Source organism: Herpailurus yagouaroundi, unplaced genomic scaffold (assembly GCF_014898765.1).
Source record: "Herpailurus yagouaroundi ecotype Mexico unplaced genomic scaffold, PumYag 160, whole genome shotgun sequence".
Lineage (NCBI taxonomy): Eukaryota > Metazoa > Chordata > Mammalia > Carnivora > Felidae > Herpailurus > Herpailurus yagouaroundi.
The window spans coordinates 46,665,851-46,682,561 of record NW_024412401.1 but is presented as its reverse complement, the minus strand read 5'-3'; the positions used below and the strand labels follow the sequence as shown (position 1 = coordinate 46,682,561).

The following is a 16,711-nucleotide window of genomic DNA, read 5'->3' as shown; positions in this document are numbered from 1 at the left end:
TCTTCCTGCTGGCTGGGTTGCGGATTAGATGGCCAGAGTTCAAGCAGCTTTCCTGGACCACGAGGTAGAAGATTGGGAGAACAGGGGAGCAATATGATAGATTTCCGGGTCACCCAAAGAGTCTGACACAGACAGAGGACAGGTACACAGGCTAATGCAGAGTAAACACTACCACAGCACCAAATCAGCTGCCCTGTCCTGTTTCTGTGCCTTCAAATCCTAGAGTATGCTTTGTAGAACTGCCATGCCAGCTCTGGAATGTGCAGCTCCAGACCTTAGGTGAAAGAGAAATTTCTTTTTCTTTTTTTTTTTTCTGTCACTGTTATTTGAGTCTTCCATCATTTACAGTTGAACTAAATTGTGCTTCAGAATATAAACAATTGCATTCTGGGTTGGAAACTCAGGTCTCCCGAATCCAAGTACAGGACTATTTATTATGAAGATTATTACTGTTAATCATGAAAGCAAAACTGGGCCAAGTTGTGCATATAATACTTGCTGATAACTTTTGTGTGCTTTTCATAAGCTATTCCCTGTTTAAATACTTTATAGATGTCATGTATTCATTTAAATCTCAGGTCAACTCAGCAAGATCTATGACCATCGTTTCCATTTTACAGGCAGAGAAACTGAGGCACAGAGAGAGTGAATACCTTCTCAAGGGTACACATTTAGTGAGAGGTAGAGCTGCGATCTGAACCCAGGTAGCCTGGCTCCAGATCTTGGGCTCTTAACTCCTACATTATACTCTCTCTTATGATGTGAGCTCCTCCTCATCCTCTATAGCCATTTTACCGAGGAGGAAACTGAAGCAGGCAATTTTCTGATCATTTGCTTTAAATTGTTCTGCTAGACAGTGGTGCAGTTAGCATTAGAAGCCAAACTCCTAACTCCCAGTTCAATGCTCTCTCCCCAGACCACCCTGTAGTCTCAGAGGCCACCTGGACAGATACATAACCCCCCAAGCCCACTTCCAGTCTTCCCCTCCAACACACATACACACACACCACCCAGCAGGCACCCAGACATTTTTGTGGCCAGGATGGCTACAACCTCCTTTGAAAGGCAGCCAGCTTTGCCCTCCACCAAATAACTTTGTTTTATTTATAGTCTCCTGCTCAGAGCTTTTGAACTGGCTGCTCATTCCAGGGAAGATCTTGATAACAACTGTTCTTTGGAGAGGGTCCATAAGAAACAAGGTGAATAAACACCACAGAGGCCCTGCCCGTCTAGCAGAGTTTTGCTCCTGGGGGTGTTTATAAGTCGGTGTTGGTGTCTGGGTGCAGAAGACTTGGAATTCAAAATGGCGGTTTGGATGTTCAATTTCTTTCTTTTTTCTTTTTTGCTTTAATTCAAAAAAGTTTATTCTTTTAACAATCTCAAGGGCATAGGTCAAAGAGAGAAATTACCTTTATACTGAATACAACTCCAAAAGAAGCAGTTCTTCTTGCTTTCTTTGCTCCCTGCCTGGCTGGGACCTGGGGCCAGTTACTGTAGTGATTGAGGGGTGGGGGGACACTTCACAAATTTACAAGAGCCAAAACGGCAGAAAGAATGAATGGCATCTTAGGACAGAAGACTGTAAAAGAAAAAGAAGTGGAGGAAGAAGGAGAAGAAAGAAAAGACTAACTTCAAAAGTGAACCATGAACCTGGCATGTTTTCTGACTTGTGGCCAAAGGTGCCATCCGAAAGCATAACTGTGTCACACGTGTTTGGAATTATTCAGCCTGGATGCTAATCTCCGGTCCACCAGTTGCTAGTTATGTAACCTTTCCTCTTTGAGAGAGGGGGTGGGGGGGGGGGGTGGTGGTGATGCTGTAAACTCACTAGATTATCGTGAGATGCTAACCATGTAGGGGAAATATAGTGCCCGGCTCAGTGAGAACACTCACTCACCCACTCAGCCAACAGTAGCTATTGGTAGCTGTCTTTATTACTCCCTCTGTGATTCCTCCAGGCTTAGAGGGAAGGATACTGAGGTGTTCATGAAAGTAGCCCCAAGGGGGAAAGGAGGCAGGCAGCATGTTAGTGCTTGACTCATACGTTCATTGGCGTTGTTACTCTTTGTCAGGGGCCGTTACGGTGACACGACCTTCCCGCATGGGAACCTCCCAAATGGCTTATAAAAAGGGAGGCAGAGGTCCTCATGGGTAGGGCGGAGCGGAGCCACTAAACGGGTAGTACAAAGCCCCCAGGTGGCGTTCCTGCGGGTATGTGAGGTCTCCTTACAGATCTAAGGGGAGAGGAAGGGGCTTCCATCAAGCACCATGCTGGGGAAGTGGATAGTGTGCTAGAGGAGAGGGTCTGCGGTTCCCTTAAGGAACTTACTGGAAGGTATGGCATTTAAAAAAGGGAAAACTTGTGCTTTCACGGAAGCCTGATTGGGAGACATGATCTCAACGCCAAAGCTACTGAGCGGGAGGACTCCAAGGGGAGGACTGGGTGAAGGCTTCTTCAGGTGAGCTCGGGAGTCTCTAAGGGACGAGGGTCTCTCTTCAGGGGACTGTAAGGTTTCTACCGGAGCGCAGTCGGAGTGGGGGAGGCCCTCGGGAACACCGCGCCCCCAGCTCCGCGAGGCCGGCGGACAGACGCGCCCTTCCCGCCCCCCACCGCCCTCAGGCGGCCCCGCCTCCCGGCAGCGGACTACACTTCCCGGCAGCCCCCGCGGGTGGCGGCGGCGGCGGCGGCGCGGACAGGAGGAGGCGGCTGTGTGAGAGGCGGAGGGGGCGGTGCGCGCCGGGTACGCGCGCCGGCGACCATGGCGTTCGCCGGGCTGGAGCGAGTACATTAACCCCGGGAGGCGGCGGCGGCGACGAGGGAGCGAGCTGCGAGCGGGCGGGCCCAGCCTGAGGGAAGGGAGGAAGGGGCGGGGAGAGCGCCGGAGGGAGGCCGGTCGGCCGCGGGCGGGCGGGCAGCGCAGCGCCGAGCGGGGCCCGCGGGCCCATGAGGAGGCCCGGGGACCATGGGCTCCAGGATCAAGTGAGTGCGGCCGGGCGGCGCCGGGCCGGGCGCGGGGCGGCGTGGCCGGGCCGGGGCTGCCGTCCGCGGGCGGCGCGGGGGACTTGTTGCCGGGGCCTGAGGGGCGCCCCGCGTGCCGGCGTCACGCGGGGAGGGGGACGGTTGCCATGACGATCCAGGGAGGCGCGAGGGCGGGGTACGCGGGGGGGGGTGGTGGTGGTGGTGGTGGAAGGGCTCTGGTGGTCAGGTGTCCCCTGTTCACCTGAGGGCGGGAGCCGCAGAGATTACGAGGTGGCCCCTTTCCTGGGGTAACAGAATCTCTGAAAATGCTCATATAACTGTTGGGGGGGGGAGGGAGGGAAACCTCCGGAAGCAACTCCCCAAATGGGCGTGTTTGGGGCTCCCCTGAGAGTTGGGCAGGTCCTGAGAGCTCTGCTTAGGGCCTGCGGTTCTCGGAGGGGCCACTCGTGGATTTAAGGTCTGGATGGCCCGAGGGAGGAGGGCCCTTTTCTCTTTCCTCCTTTAAAAGCCCTGTTATCTGTGAAAGTCTCCACACAGCAAGGGCCAAAGGCTATGAAGATGCCTCTGTGTCGTAATTGAGCACCTGATCCTGATGGTGGTTGGAAAGGCTTTGTAATCCAATCTGGCAAATTCCTTCACTCATTCATTCACCTGGAATCCTCAGTGGGGGATTCGTTTTCCGGGGATGTTGTTGATACATGGAACTTCAGAACCCGTGGAAACATTGTTGCCTTTGCTTCTAGACCTAGAAGTTGACTTTGGAAAGTGCAAACTTTTATGCAGTCCAATTTGGGTGTGTTGCTTTGGGCTCTATCTCCCCTCCCAGCCGGGTCCTTTTTCGGCCTCTCCCTTCCTCAGCTCCAGAGCATGAGATGCCTTATCTCTAATCACTAACAAATGTTCAGTTTTCTCTATGAGTAATAGAATTGTTTAAGGGCACTTAAAGTGGACAGCATAGGCTTTTCCCTAAACGGCTTTCATAGGACACTTGAAACCTGCTTACAAGAAAGTCTGCGGAATGTGTTTATTTCAGCGCTTTGAGAATGTTGCTTGGGAAGTTTGAAAGGGGAAGGGCCTTGAGGATGAACTCTCCTACTTATTCAAACGCTGCCTCTCAGGTGCAGTCCGTGTCCTTGCAGCGTGACCCTTGCCCATCCTTGTAGTCCCCTGATTGACTCAGGCTTCCCATTCACTAAATGTCTCCTGTGCTGCCGCAGCCCTGAGACATGCGCTAAGTGAAGCTGCGAAAGTTTGCTTATGATAATGAAAACGGAAGAGGTGCGGGAGCCCACTGTTCATTCTTGACTTTGTGGAAAGGAGGGGAGAAAGTTACAAGTGTGCTCCAAACAAGAGCTTAAGGGGTTTGGGAGGTAACAAGACGTGGTGTGTGAAGCCTCGGGATTAAGGAGGTACTCCAAGTTCAGCTCCTGCTTCCAAGTAAGAGTTGTGAACTTGGATTTCGATAGCACTTAGAAACACTTCCCAAAAAGCCACCTTACGGTCGCAGAGTATGCTTGTGAGGATGCTTACCCTTGTTACAGAGACGTTCAGAAACTTGGCCGACCTGAGGCGGTCAGTGTCAGAACTAGCGTGAAAATCCAACAAGTGGAAGGTCAGGTGACGGGGCATCAGGTCTCTTGATCTTGAAGGTTGCAGGTTAACGTGCATCTCAGGCGCGTTTTGTGGAACCCATAAGTGTTCTGAGCACTTGGGCAAGGGAACTTACTAAGGTGTGAAATTAGCATAAAGAATAACCTTCTTGGTCTTGAAACTAGACTGCTCTGGGATAAAAAACGTAGGCTTGGGGAAATATGTTTGCTTTACCTGTGGTGAGACTGGAAGAGGAGCTCTGAAAAGTAGTTGTAATTTACGGTGACTTCTGACTAAGCAGCGTCTGTGTGCAGCTGGGAATGGGGATGGACAGGTGGCTTGGGACCATCTACTTCGATGCTGCCCTAGCCTTTGGAGGAAACAGAGCTTTGGCCACTACTGCCTGTCGCACCCTGACAGGAAAGAACAGACTTCGCTCAAGGTGTTGAGCTGCCTGAGTTGAAATCTAAGTGTACAGGCTCTGTTGTGTAGGGACAGTTGGGGGGGGGGGTGCGGATTTGTAGGGGGAGTGTGGAACAGAAAGCACTGTGGGGCCCCTCTGGGCAGGAGAGCATTGTGGCTGCCAGGCTTCCCACTTTTTGCTGCCGTGTGGCCCAGTCAGGCTGACGATGTGGAATCAGATCTGGGTTCAAATTCCAGCTCTTTTGTCTACTGACTGTGAAACTTGGCACAAACTACTTCTTTCACCCTCAGTTTCCCTGAGGGTAAAATGGGGGAGACTATAATGCTGCAGAGTCATAATGAACAAATAAATGCAGTGTCCACGTGATTGCTGGGCCCAGATTAAAAATTCAGTAACTGTTAGTTTTCTTTTATACCTTCTCTATCAAAAAACCCTAAGAAAACCAGTCTGTTTTATGCCAGGAATGTCAGGGAATGGCTTGCTTCGAGAAATGGAAGAAAGTTTTGATGATCAAGGAATTAGACTGTTAATGCGAAGAGCAGGACTCAACACTCTCATTATTAAAAAATAAAAGTTGATTAAAAACAATGTGTGTAATTGTGCAGCTGGTGTCTCTTGTATCATCAGTAAAGCAGGTGCGTTGCCAGGCACAGGTGCTGAGATTTAGTGCTTGATCAGACTTTGAGGCTAAGGCTGGTTGAGCACAATCTCTGTGTCAGGCGTGGTGGTATTGCCTTGTGCGAACCGTTTTATCAGATCCCACAACTGTCCAATGATGTAGGTACTACTAACCACATTTTTCCAATGAAAGAATGGGAATTTATTGCCTAAGATTAGATGCCATCCCCAGGAAGCCTGCCCTGATGCTGGTTCTGCACCCTGAGTCTCCTCCCCAGCCTAGGCCAGCCGCCCTCCTCTCTGCATCCCCCTCCCCAGCCTAGGCTGGGTGCCCCTCAGCTGTGTGTCCTCTCTTCGGCCTAGGACAGGTGCCCTTTATCTGTGCACCCCTTGCCCAGCCGAGGCCACGTGCCCCTTGTGTTTATCGCCATCACAGCACTAAAGTTAGTTCCTTGACCGTCTTCCACATTAAGCCAGGCATACTTGAGAGCAGGGACTCTCTTTGTCTTTGAGTTCTCTGTGTCAGACCCAGTACCTGCCGTATAAGGTTGTTTAGGAAGAATTTATGGAATGATTTAAGAAGTCTGCTAGGATCTGAGTTAAGATCCTAACTAAGGCTCTGGGTTGAGTACACGTAGAGTTAAAAGAATAGTTTGCTACCTAAACTCTTGAGGACAAGAGTTTTTATGTTTTTAAGTCGGGTTGCCCTGGTCTGCGCAGAGAATTACTTATTTTTCTTCTGAAGAGTGTTTTTTAGTTCATGTTCACTTAAGTAAAGGAATATCGTCTGGCTTCAGACCAAACATTTACTTGATCAGGGAAGGAAAATGTCACCAGTATGCAGGTAGCACCCTGGAAAGCAGACCTTTATCTAGAGGGATGAAAGGAGCAGGGGTAACTGGCAGTCTTCGACAGGTATGTTTGAATCTTATTTAGTGTTTGAGTGATCCCGGTGGACTAGAATGTGGTTAATGTGAAGCAATTTAACTGATAATGCAGACATATAGCAGGAAACTGTGTGGCAGTTTAATATTGCTTGTGGTGACATCTTAGAAATTGTTTCCAGGCACCGAGGGCAGGAAGTGGATTGTAAGTAATCGAAGGAAGTATTCTAAGTGAGTTTGAGGAAACCTGACATTTATGGATGCAGAGAAGAGCATACTCTAAGATTTGAAGGCATAGGGACAGGGCAGAGCAGCTCATTTGGCCTTGTGGTGGTATTTATTTTGCATTAGCCTGTGTACCTGTCTTCTGTCCCTGTCAGACTGTGACCTCTTTGAGGTTGGTGACCCAGAAGCGTATCCGTTTATTCATTCACTCACTGTGGAACTGAGTGTGAAGCACATATTGAACATTCACCCACAAAATGTTGGTGATTATTATGTTAGTATTGTTGTAATTAGTAGTACTATATCATGTGCCTGGTAGTGGGCTGAGTGCCCGGGATACAAAAATAAAGGTTTTTCTTAAAAAAACAAAACAAAACAAAAACTAAATAAAAAATAAAGGTTTTCCTTCACGTTAAGGTTTTCCAAAATAGTAGTGAGACAGAAATGCAAAATAAAACAAACTCCCTCTGGGGCCCCTCTCCACCAAAAAACCCGAGTATGATACAGTACGAGCAGTGCTATGGTAGAGATGCAGCTTGTGCTGAGTAGGTGAAGGGATGGAGAGGCTGTCTGCCAAGGTGGCTTCATAGAGCTGTTTTAGCTGAGACAGGAGAGGTGATAAGGGTGTGAAAAGGGCAAGTGGTGGCAGTAGTCCCCACCGAGGGAGCAGTATGTGTGAAGATGTGGCATACTAAGAAAATAAAAACGTTAATTACCATTTTTAGGCACATGCCAGGAATTGTGTTAGACACTGAGAATTACGGTGCTGAATAATGCATATTCATTCCTACTCTCATGGAGCTTATAGTCTGGTGGACCCAACAGATGAAAAATCACAGATCAATTCCCATAAGGCTATGTGGATGTGCTAGAAAGGAAACAAGATGCTGAGTGACAATGCAGGGTGGCTGTCCTGTTTCAAAGCAGTGAGGGAAGGTTTACTGTAGAGCTGACATTTGAGCTGAGACTTCAAGGATGAGAAATCATTAGTCCTGTAAAGAGACTGGGCAAGACTTTCCATTCCGGACAGAGTTGAGCATATACAAAGGCCTCGAGGCAAGACAATCCTAGATCCGTTTCAGGATCTGCTAGAAGTCCACAGGTTTGGGTAGTGACTGATGGGACAGAGCCTTGTTGTAAGGTCTGAGATCAAGACTGGGGCCTGAGTAGGGCCTTGTAGGCCATGGCAGTCAGAAAACAACTTGAGATGTAATTCACACAACTATAACATTTGTTTTTTTTTAACGTATAATTAAATGATTTTTAGCTTGCTCACAAAAGTGTGGTCAATAACTACTATCCAACTTAACATTTTCATCCACCCCAGAAGGAAACCTCATGCCCATTAGCATTTGTTTCTCATTCCCCCCCCAAACCCTCTCAGCCCTGAGCAATCACTAATCTACTTATAGTTGCTGTAGATTTATACTGGGCATTTCGTATAAGTGGAATCATACAATAATTGCTGAATAATATTTCATTGTATTGAGAAACCACATTTTCATCCTCTCATCAGTTGTTAGGTATTTGGGTTGTTTCCACTTTTCCACTGTTATGAATAATGTTGCTGTGAACATTTTGTGTGGGCATATGTTTTCCTTTCTCTTGGGTATATACCTAGGAGTGGAATTGCTGGATCATATGGTAACTCTGTTTAAGAAACCGTTAAACTGTTTTCCGAAGCAATTGTACCACTTTGTGTAAAGTGGTTATCTCCTTGTGGTTTTGATTTGGCCCAGATGAGTTGCGTGGAAAACAAAATATCAGCGTAGAAAGAGATAGGTTTCTCAGCAGATGTTGGAACTTGAACTGAAAGAAAGGTGATGTTTGTCTCTTTTCCTCCCAGACTCTTGGGGTTCAAAGTCCTTTGGCTTCAGCCCTTGTTTGTTTGGGAGACGCGGGAAGTACGAATCCCCCTACTTCTCCGCCATGTTGGCCTTCTCGTAGAAAGGTGATATTTGGAGAAGGGAGGAGGCATTCCTAGAGGAAGAACAGCGGAAGTTTTATGGCTTGGGAGTGGGAGAACCCCTTCTTATTGTTTTCTGGTACAGAGAAGCAGCTTTGCTTTCTTAGGATAGCTCGGCTCCAGTCTTGTTTTCAGACTGCTCCTCAAAGGATCCCATTACCAAAATACACTACAGACTTCCTTCTTTGTGAGGCCTGTGTGTAGCATGGCTGACATGTCTCCCTAGTGTGGGATAAGAGCAGAAGTTGATATGTGCCTTCCTCCAGGGCTTCTCCCACTATTGTCTCTTCTATTTCCTCTCGCCACCACAGTGCTCCCCTGCCAGTCCCCGTGGAAGATGGTACGAAGGGTGGCAGAATGAGAGTCTTGTTGCAGACCGTGCTCCCCATTGTCAGTGCCCAGAATCAGTCACTTGAATTGTCATGACTTTTCTGAACAGTGTATTGGGTGCCACTCTGTCATTCTCGTCTTAGCCCGTTGCAGTCAACTTCAAGGGTTTTGCACAGCAGCTAGGAAGGTTGAAACAGGGAATGTGAAACCTGGAATGTTGCTTTAGGAAAATATGTTTCAGACCGTTACATCTGTGTGTAAGCTCCTAGCTGGAGTTCTAGTTGTGGGTTGCAAAGATTCAGCCTTTTTCCTGGCCCTAGAGGGAACTAATCTCTGGATTTACAACATCCTTTTGCTTAAAAGGATTTTGTTGGGAAATGGAAAGATAAACAAGGAAGAAAAATAAACCAAAGAAAACAAAAACAAAGTTGGTCTCCTTGACTTTTATTGGAATCCATACCCATTCTTTCCAACTATTTAGGACTTGAAAAGGAGCCAAATAAAGGAAGTAACAAAAGGTATGTTCAAAACATTTGACTTCCTATAGAAAAGATAGGTTACCTTCCCAAAATTCATTTGTAAATTGGTTACAGTATTTAGGATGTATTTTTTTTTTCTTAGAGACATGTTCCTATATATGAATCAGTGGTTGTCAAAGATAAAGACTTTGTAGGCAGAAGGAACTGTGTAAAAGACAGGTATAGCTGAGGGGCGCCTGGGTGGCGCAGTCGGTTAAGCGTCCGGCTTCAGCCAGGTCACGATCTCGCGGTCCGTGAGTTCGAGCCCCGCGTCGGGCTCTGGGCTGATGGCTCGGAGCCTGGAGCCTGTTTCCGATTCTGTGTCTCCCTCTCTCTCTGCCCCTCCCCCGTTCATGCTCTGTCTCTCTCTGTCCCAAAAATAAATAAAAACGTTGAAAAAAAATTAAAAAAAAAAGACAGGTATAGCTGAAATATAGGATATGTGAATAAAGGTTAGGGGTGAAATTGAAAAAGTAAGCTTATGCCACTGGGACATGATGCCATTGAAAGATTGAGTTGGGAATGTGATACGATCAGATTTGGGTTTTTAGGAAGATTACTGTGGCAGCAGTAGTTTAGAACAGTGATATCTCAGGCTTGTACAAGATGATGCACTGGGGTGTGAAAAGAATATGTTAGAACTTATCTTTGTTTTTATTCTTATTTTTCTTAAAGTAGGCTTCACACCCAGTGTGGAGCCCAACGTGGGCTTAAACTCATGACTCTGAGATCAAGACCTGAGTTGAGATCCAGAGTTGGGGGCTTAACTAACTGAGCCACCCAGGTACCCCTTCTATATGTATATGTTTTTTTATCAATCTTCAAACTTTTCTTTTGTGTTTGCAAGTGTATATATTAGTATAGTAAGACATTCTTATAATTTATAAATCATTGTATCAAATGTATGCTTAAATTTTTTGATAGGGAAGGAGTGCATGGAAAAAAAAAATTGGAGACCACTGGTTCATGGAAATGCATTACAGATGCTGTAGAAGATCAAGGCCTGATGTGAGGTTTTAGTTGTCAAAAGAAAAAGGACAGATTTGAGAGAGATTTTGGGTAGAATTGACAGGACTTGGTGACAAATTACATGTAAGGGGCGAGAGAAGAATCAAAGACGATTTGCCGAGGTTAGCAAAGTTACATTAGAAATGAGTGTTTGGAAGGTGAGGGCCAGTTATGTAATGTGTTTGCTTTTCTGAGGAAAAGTGGAAAGTTATAATTGGGAGAAGGCGTTTTAGTCTGCAGCGAGAAGGGAAGAAATCTTTTAAGGGCCTCGTAGTGAATGTGTGTGCTTCATTTGATGAGTAAGACTTTAAGTGGCCTGAGCCAAGTTGCTGAAGGGAAATCTGTCCATGTTAGATGTTAGAGAAGAAATAAACTTTTGAACTCACTTGAGCCACAGGAAAGGTTTCAGGGATGTTTCATTGATCTCGCTTAGGCTGTATGAATAAATAGGAGGAAGGAAACTAATGTAGAGAAAGATGCTGTTTGACTCCGAGCAAACAGTTCTTGTACTCCAGGCTGTGAGAGGAGTTGGGAAATGTGGGCCTTGGAGACCCGTGCAGTCCCCATCTGAGTCCTGAAGCTAACAGATTCACCTGTAAGGTTGTTGTGAGGGCTAGAAGCGACCTTGCATCTCACCTTCAGTGGAGAAAGGATTGTTGAGTAAATGGCAGCTGTCACTACTACTGCTTGGAGAGGACGAGCACGCCTGTCTGAACCACCTGGAGTCAAAGCAAGTGTTCTTTTTTATAGGCTTTTTTTTTTTTTTTTAAAGCCAGAGAGAAAGTATTTGCTTGCTCTCCGCGAGTATGATAGGATGGTGTGTTTTACATTTTACTGAATTTATTTGAAGGTTTGTGATCCTATGCAAGGCACTGTTCCTCTTGCTGGTTGGGAGAAAAGCTCAAAGTCCACTGAGAGAGATAAGAGAAGCATGCAAATAATTAGAACAATAGTGATTAACATCATGTCTCTTCTCTCACAAACTATTTGAAGATTTTATTCACCTTTACATAAGATTTATACCTTCTTATATTTATCTTTGTGTAGCTGGTGCTGTTGTTCACGTCTAGCCTTTTTTTTTTTAATTAAAAAAAATTTTTTTTTAATTTACATCTGAGTTAGTTAGCATATAGTGCAGTAATGATTTCAGGAGTAGAATCCAGTAACTTATCCCCTACATGTGACACACAGTGCTTATCCCAACAAGTGTCCTCCTTAATGCCTCTTACCTATTTAGCCCATCCCCCCAACCACAACCCCTCCAGCAACCCTGTTTGTTCTCTATATTTGAGTCTCTTATGTTTTGTCCCCCACCCTGTTTTTCTATTTTTTTGCTTCCCTTAGCTTCGTCTGTTTTGTATCTTAAATTCCACATACGAGTGAAATCACATTTGTTTTTTTCTGACTAATTTCAATTAGATAATACACTAGTTCCATCCAGATTGTTGCAAATGGCAAGATTTCATTCTTTTTGATTGCCAAGTAATACCCCACTGTGTGTATATACCACATCTTTTTTTTTTTTTTTTTAATATGATGTATTGTCAAATTGTCGTAACAGTGTGTAAAGTGTGCTTTTGGTTTTTGGGGTAGATTCCCATGGTTCATCGTTTACATACAACACCCAGTGCTCATCCCAAAGTGCCCTCTTCAATGCCCATCACTCATTTTCCCTCTCCCCCACTCCCCCATTTACCCTCAGTTTGTTCTCTGTATGAGTCTCTTATGGTTTGCCTCCCTCCCTCTCCGTTTGTAACTGTTTTTTTCCCCTTCTCTTCCCCCGTGGTCTTTTGTTAAGTTTCTCAAGATACACATACCAGTGAAAACATATCTGTCCTCTGACATTTCACTCAGCATAATACCTTCCTTTTCCATTCACATTGCTGCAAATGGCATGATTTCATCCTTTCTTATTGCCAAGTAGTATTCCATTGTATATATAAACCACATCTTTATCCATTCATCAGTTGGTGGGCATTTAGGGTCTTTCCATAATTTGGCTGTTGTTGACAGTGCTGCTATAAACATTGGGGTACATGTGCCCCTATGTATCAGCACTCCTGGATCCCTTGGATAAATTCCTAGTAGTGCTATTGCTGGGTCGTAGGTACCATATATTCTTTATCCATTCATCTATCGATGGACATTTGGGCTCTTTCCATACTTTGGCTATTGTTGATAGCACTGCTATAAACATTGGGGTGCATGTGCCCTTTTGAAACAACACAGCTGTATCCTTTGGACAAATACCTTGTAGTGCAATTGCTGGGTTGTAGGGTAGTTCTATTTTTAGTTTTTTGAGGAACCTTCATACTGTTTTCCAGAGTGGCTGCGCCAGGTTGCCTTCCCACCAGCAGTGCAAAAGAGATCCTCTTTCTCCACATCGCCCACATCTGTTGTTGCCTGAGTTGTTAATGTTTGCCATTTTGACAGGTGTGAGGTGGTATCTCGTGGTTTTGATTTGTATTTCCTGGGTGATGAGTGATGTCGAGCATTTTTTCATGTGTCAATTGGCCATCTGGATGTCTTCCTTGGAGAAGTGTCTATTCATGTCTTTTGCCCATTTCTTCACTGGGTTATTTGTTTTTTGGGTGTTGACTTTGGTAAGTTCTTTATAGATTGGCTACTAACCCTTTATCCAATATGTTATTTGCAAATATCTTCTCCCATTCCATAGGTTGCCTTTTAGTTTTGCTGATTGTTTTCTTCACCGTGAGGAAGCTTTTTATCTTGATGAGATCCCAGTAGTTATTTTTGCTTTTGTTTCCCTTGCCTTCAGAGACCTGTTAAGAAGTTGCTGCAGCCAGGGTCAAAGAGGTTGTTGCCTGCATTCTCCTCTAGGATTTTGAAGCTTCCTGTCTTACGTTTAGGTCTTTCATCCATTTTGAGTTTATTTTTTGTGTATGGTGTAAGAAAGTGGTCCAGGTTCATTCTCCTGCATGTCGCTGTTCAGTTGTCCCAACACCCATTTGCTGAAGAGACCGTATTTGCTCCATCGGATATTTTTTTCCTGCTTTGTCAAAGATTAGTTGGCTATACATTTGTGTCCATTTCTGGGTTCTCTATTCTGTTCTGTTGATCTGAGTGTTTTTGTGCGAGTACCATACTGTCTTGATGATTACAGCTTTGTAATACATCTTGAAGTCTGGAATTGTGATGCCTCCAGCTTTGATTTTCTTTTTCAGGATTGCTTTGGCTATTTGGGGTCTTTTCTGGCTCCATATAAATTTTAGGATTGTTCTAGCTTTGTGAAGAATGCTGATGTTATTTTGATAGGGATTGCATTGAATATATAGATTGCTTTGGGTAGTATCAATATTTTAATATTCTTCCAATCCAAGAGCATGGAATATTTTTCCGTGTGTGTGTGTGGTCTTCAATTTCTTTCATAAGCTTTGTATAGTTTTCATTGTATAGATTTTTCACCTCTTTGGTTAGCTTTATTCCTAGGTATTTTATGGTTGTTCACTTCTACTCTTTAACTGCTGATTTCTTTTTCCTGGGTGCTTAAAATGATTGTTTGTAAAACTTTTTTTAGGGAAATTTTAAACATCTACAAAAGTAGAGAGAATAGTATAATGAGCCCTCAAATGACCATCACTGTTTCAACACTTAACTAATTTATGGCGTATCTAGTTCCATTTATAGGTAACTACCCATAACTCCTTCTGCCCTCCAGTTCTGAATTTTTTGAAGCGAATCCCAACTGTCATATCTCATTCTTAAATATTTCCATATGTGTCTCTAAAAGAGAGACATTATTTTTAAAAAGGTGACATCACACCTAAAAAAAAATTCCTTTGTGTCATCAAATATCTATAGTCACTAAAAAGTTTTCTAGTTACATCTCTTTTTAAGGGTTGATTTATTTAAATCAAGTAAGATCATACTTTTCAATTGGTTGATGTGTATCTTTTTTTTGCAATTTATTTATTGAAGTGTGTTATTTATGCTATGTAGTTTACACTGCATCCTGTTTAATATGTTCTGTCCCCTTTATTTCCTACAAATTGGTAGTTAGATTTAGTTACTTGATCAGATTCAAGTTCATTTTCTTGGCAAGCATACTTAAAATGTGATAGGTACTTCCATCAGGAGGCACATTATGTCTGATTATCTCTCTTTTTGGTCCATTAATTTATTAGGGGCTATTAAATGGTGATATTTTGCTTCTATTATTGCTTCATATTAGCTAGAATACTTCTATATAGAAAAAGTTTACCATATCCACTATTTGGTTACCCTGAGGTATAGTTTATCTAGGAAAAGCAGGATAAATATTTGTTTCCTTTAATCATTTTTCAAACTGAGTTAATTGGCTAGTGTTTTCCAGAGGGGACTGTTTTTTGTTTCTGTTTTTGTTTTTTTCCCAAGTGTCACTTTAAACACATGAATTTAAACCTATTTATTATATTTGAATCTACTGTAGTTCTCAATGATGTTTAATTTGTCCTTTGTCTAGTGACTGCTTCAAGTTAACTTCCAGAATCCTTTTGACAGGATCCAAGTAGTTTTTTTTTTTTTTTTTTTTTTTTTAATGTTTATTTTTGGGAGAGGCAGTGTGAGCAGGGGAGGGGCAGAAAGAGAGGGAGACACAGAATCTGAAGCAGGCTCCAGGCTTGGCACCATTAGCACAGAGCCCGACTCAGGGCTTGAACCCATGAACCGTGAGATCATGACCTGAGCTAAAGTCAGAAGTTCAACCGATGAGCTACCCAGGCAACCCTCCCAGTAGTTTTTAATATCTCCCTTGCTTTTTGGTATGACAAGATGTTCTAGGCTTATTTTGTATTTTTCCTGCTCCAGACCTGTATTCCTGTTTCTTTAAGGAGTCTTGTTTCCTTTTGGTGGGAAATGGTATTAGAGATTTCACTTTGGGTTTTAGGACTCTTGTTTTTGTTTTTGTTTTTGTTTTGAATGACTACTGTTGTCAGTCATTATTCTAGACTTTTCCAGGGATCAGCACTAGGAAGTTGTGTGTGTGTGTGTGTGTGTGTGTGTGTGTGTGTGTGTGTGTGTTAAAGGTAAACTTCATATTGATATTTCCAGTTCAAGTCTATAGCATTGTTATTTAACTTTATCACTCTTGTATCTGAATCTCCTGTCATTTGTACCAAAAAGTGCTGATTTCCAGTGACACCAACATAAGTATCTTTGCTTTATCACACAAGACCCACATAACTCAGCAGCAACACAACATTACTATAAACAATATGATTACTGAAAACTGGTTGGTTTTGTTTTTAATTTGGCAATTCTTTCAAGCCTTGCATTGGGTTCTGTGCTGACAGCTCAGAACCTGGAGCCTGTGGATTCCAGGTCTCCCTTTCTCTCTGCCCCTACATGCTATCTGTCTCTGTCTCTGTCTCTGTCTCTCTCTCAAAAATAAACATAGTATAAACAAGGTTTTAATGTAGCGTTTAAAACAAAAAAACAAAAAAAAAAATGTTTAACTTCTATCCCTCCCTCATCACTCTGTTCCTTCCCTCCTTCGTAGGTAATTTTTAAAAAAATGTTAATTTGTCATTAAGAAAAAAAAGGTAAATACATATGTGTATTCACACCTTCTCCCACCAGTCCTTCAGGTAATGATAGCATTCTGAATGTGCTTTTCTATCTTTTTCTCATTTTATACCTTGTAAAGAAGTCCCTTCTAGCAGTGTCTAGGGGTCATCCTCATTTCCTTTTTTTTTTTTTTCCTTTTTATTTTAGAGAGGGAGTGTGAATGGGAGAGAGGGGCAGAAGGACAGAGGGACAGAGAGTGAGAATCTTAAGCGGGCAATATTTGTTAACTCCCTGAAGTGAAACACGATGAGCACCGTTATAGTAATTATCTTTTCCTCTTCTAGTGTTTTAGATATTTATATTATTTCGAATTCTTAGAATGGTTTTATTTTGACATAATTACTTAATCCTTTTTATTCCATTAACTTTCAATAATGTCTCTTAATTCCTTACTCTCTAAGGGAAGGATACCTTTTTTCTAGTTTCTTCTAAGCTATACTTTTATGTGGTTATTTTAGTTCTGATCCATGGCCAGAACCAAGTCTTTTATTTTTTTTATTTTTTTAAATCTTTATTTATTTTTGAGAGAGAGAAGCAGAGCATGAGTGGGGGAGGAGCAGAGAGAAAGGGAGACACAGAATCTGAAGCAGGCTTTAGGCTCTG

At 43.6% G+C, this 16,711-nt stretch overlaps 1 protein-coding gene across 15 annotated transcripts in view; it reads left to right on the top strand.

Moving 5' to 3' along the window:
• Positions 1 to 2,376: 2,376 nt before the first annotated feature.
• The window catches only part of DENND1A (DENN domain containing 1A), a 511,997-nt gene continuing 497,662 nt past the window's right edge, over positions 2,377 to 16,711 (top strand). For 13 of the 15 annotated variants that reach the window (XR_005792696.1, XM_040482265.1, XM_040482264.1 and 10 more), the window contains exon 1: positions 2,377 to 2,459. Coding sequence is in view for 13 of the 15 variants with exons in the window: in XM_040482265.1 (XP_040338199.1) it covers positions 2,392 to 2,459 (68 nt within the window). In the remaining 2 variants the exon portion in view is untranslated. Of the gene's footprint in view, positions 2,460 to 2,866; positions 2,981 to 16,711 lie in introns of those variants that run through there. The other 2 variants (XM_040482270.1, XM_040482262.1) reach the window with 2 other exon arrangements.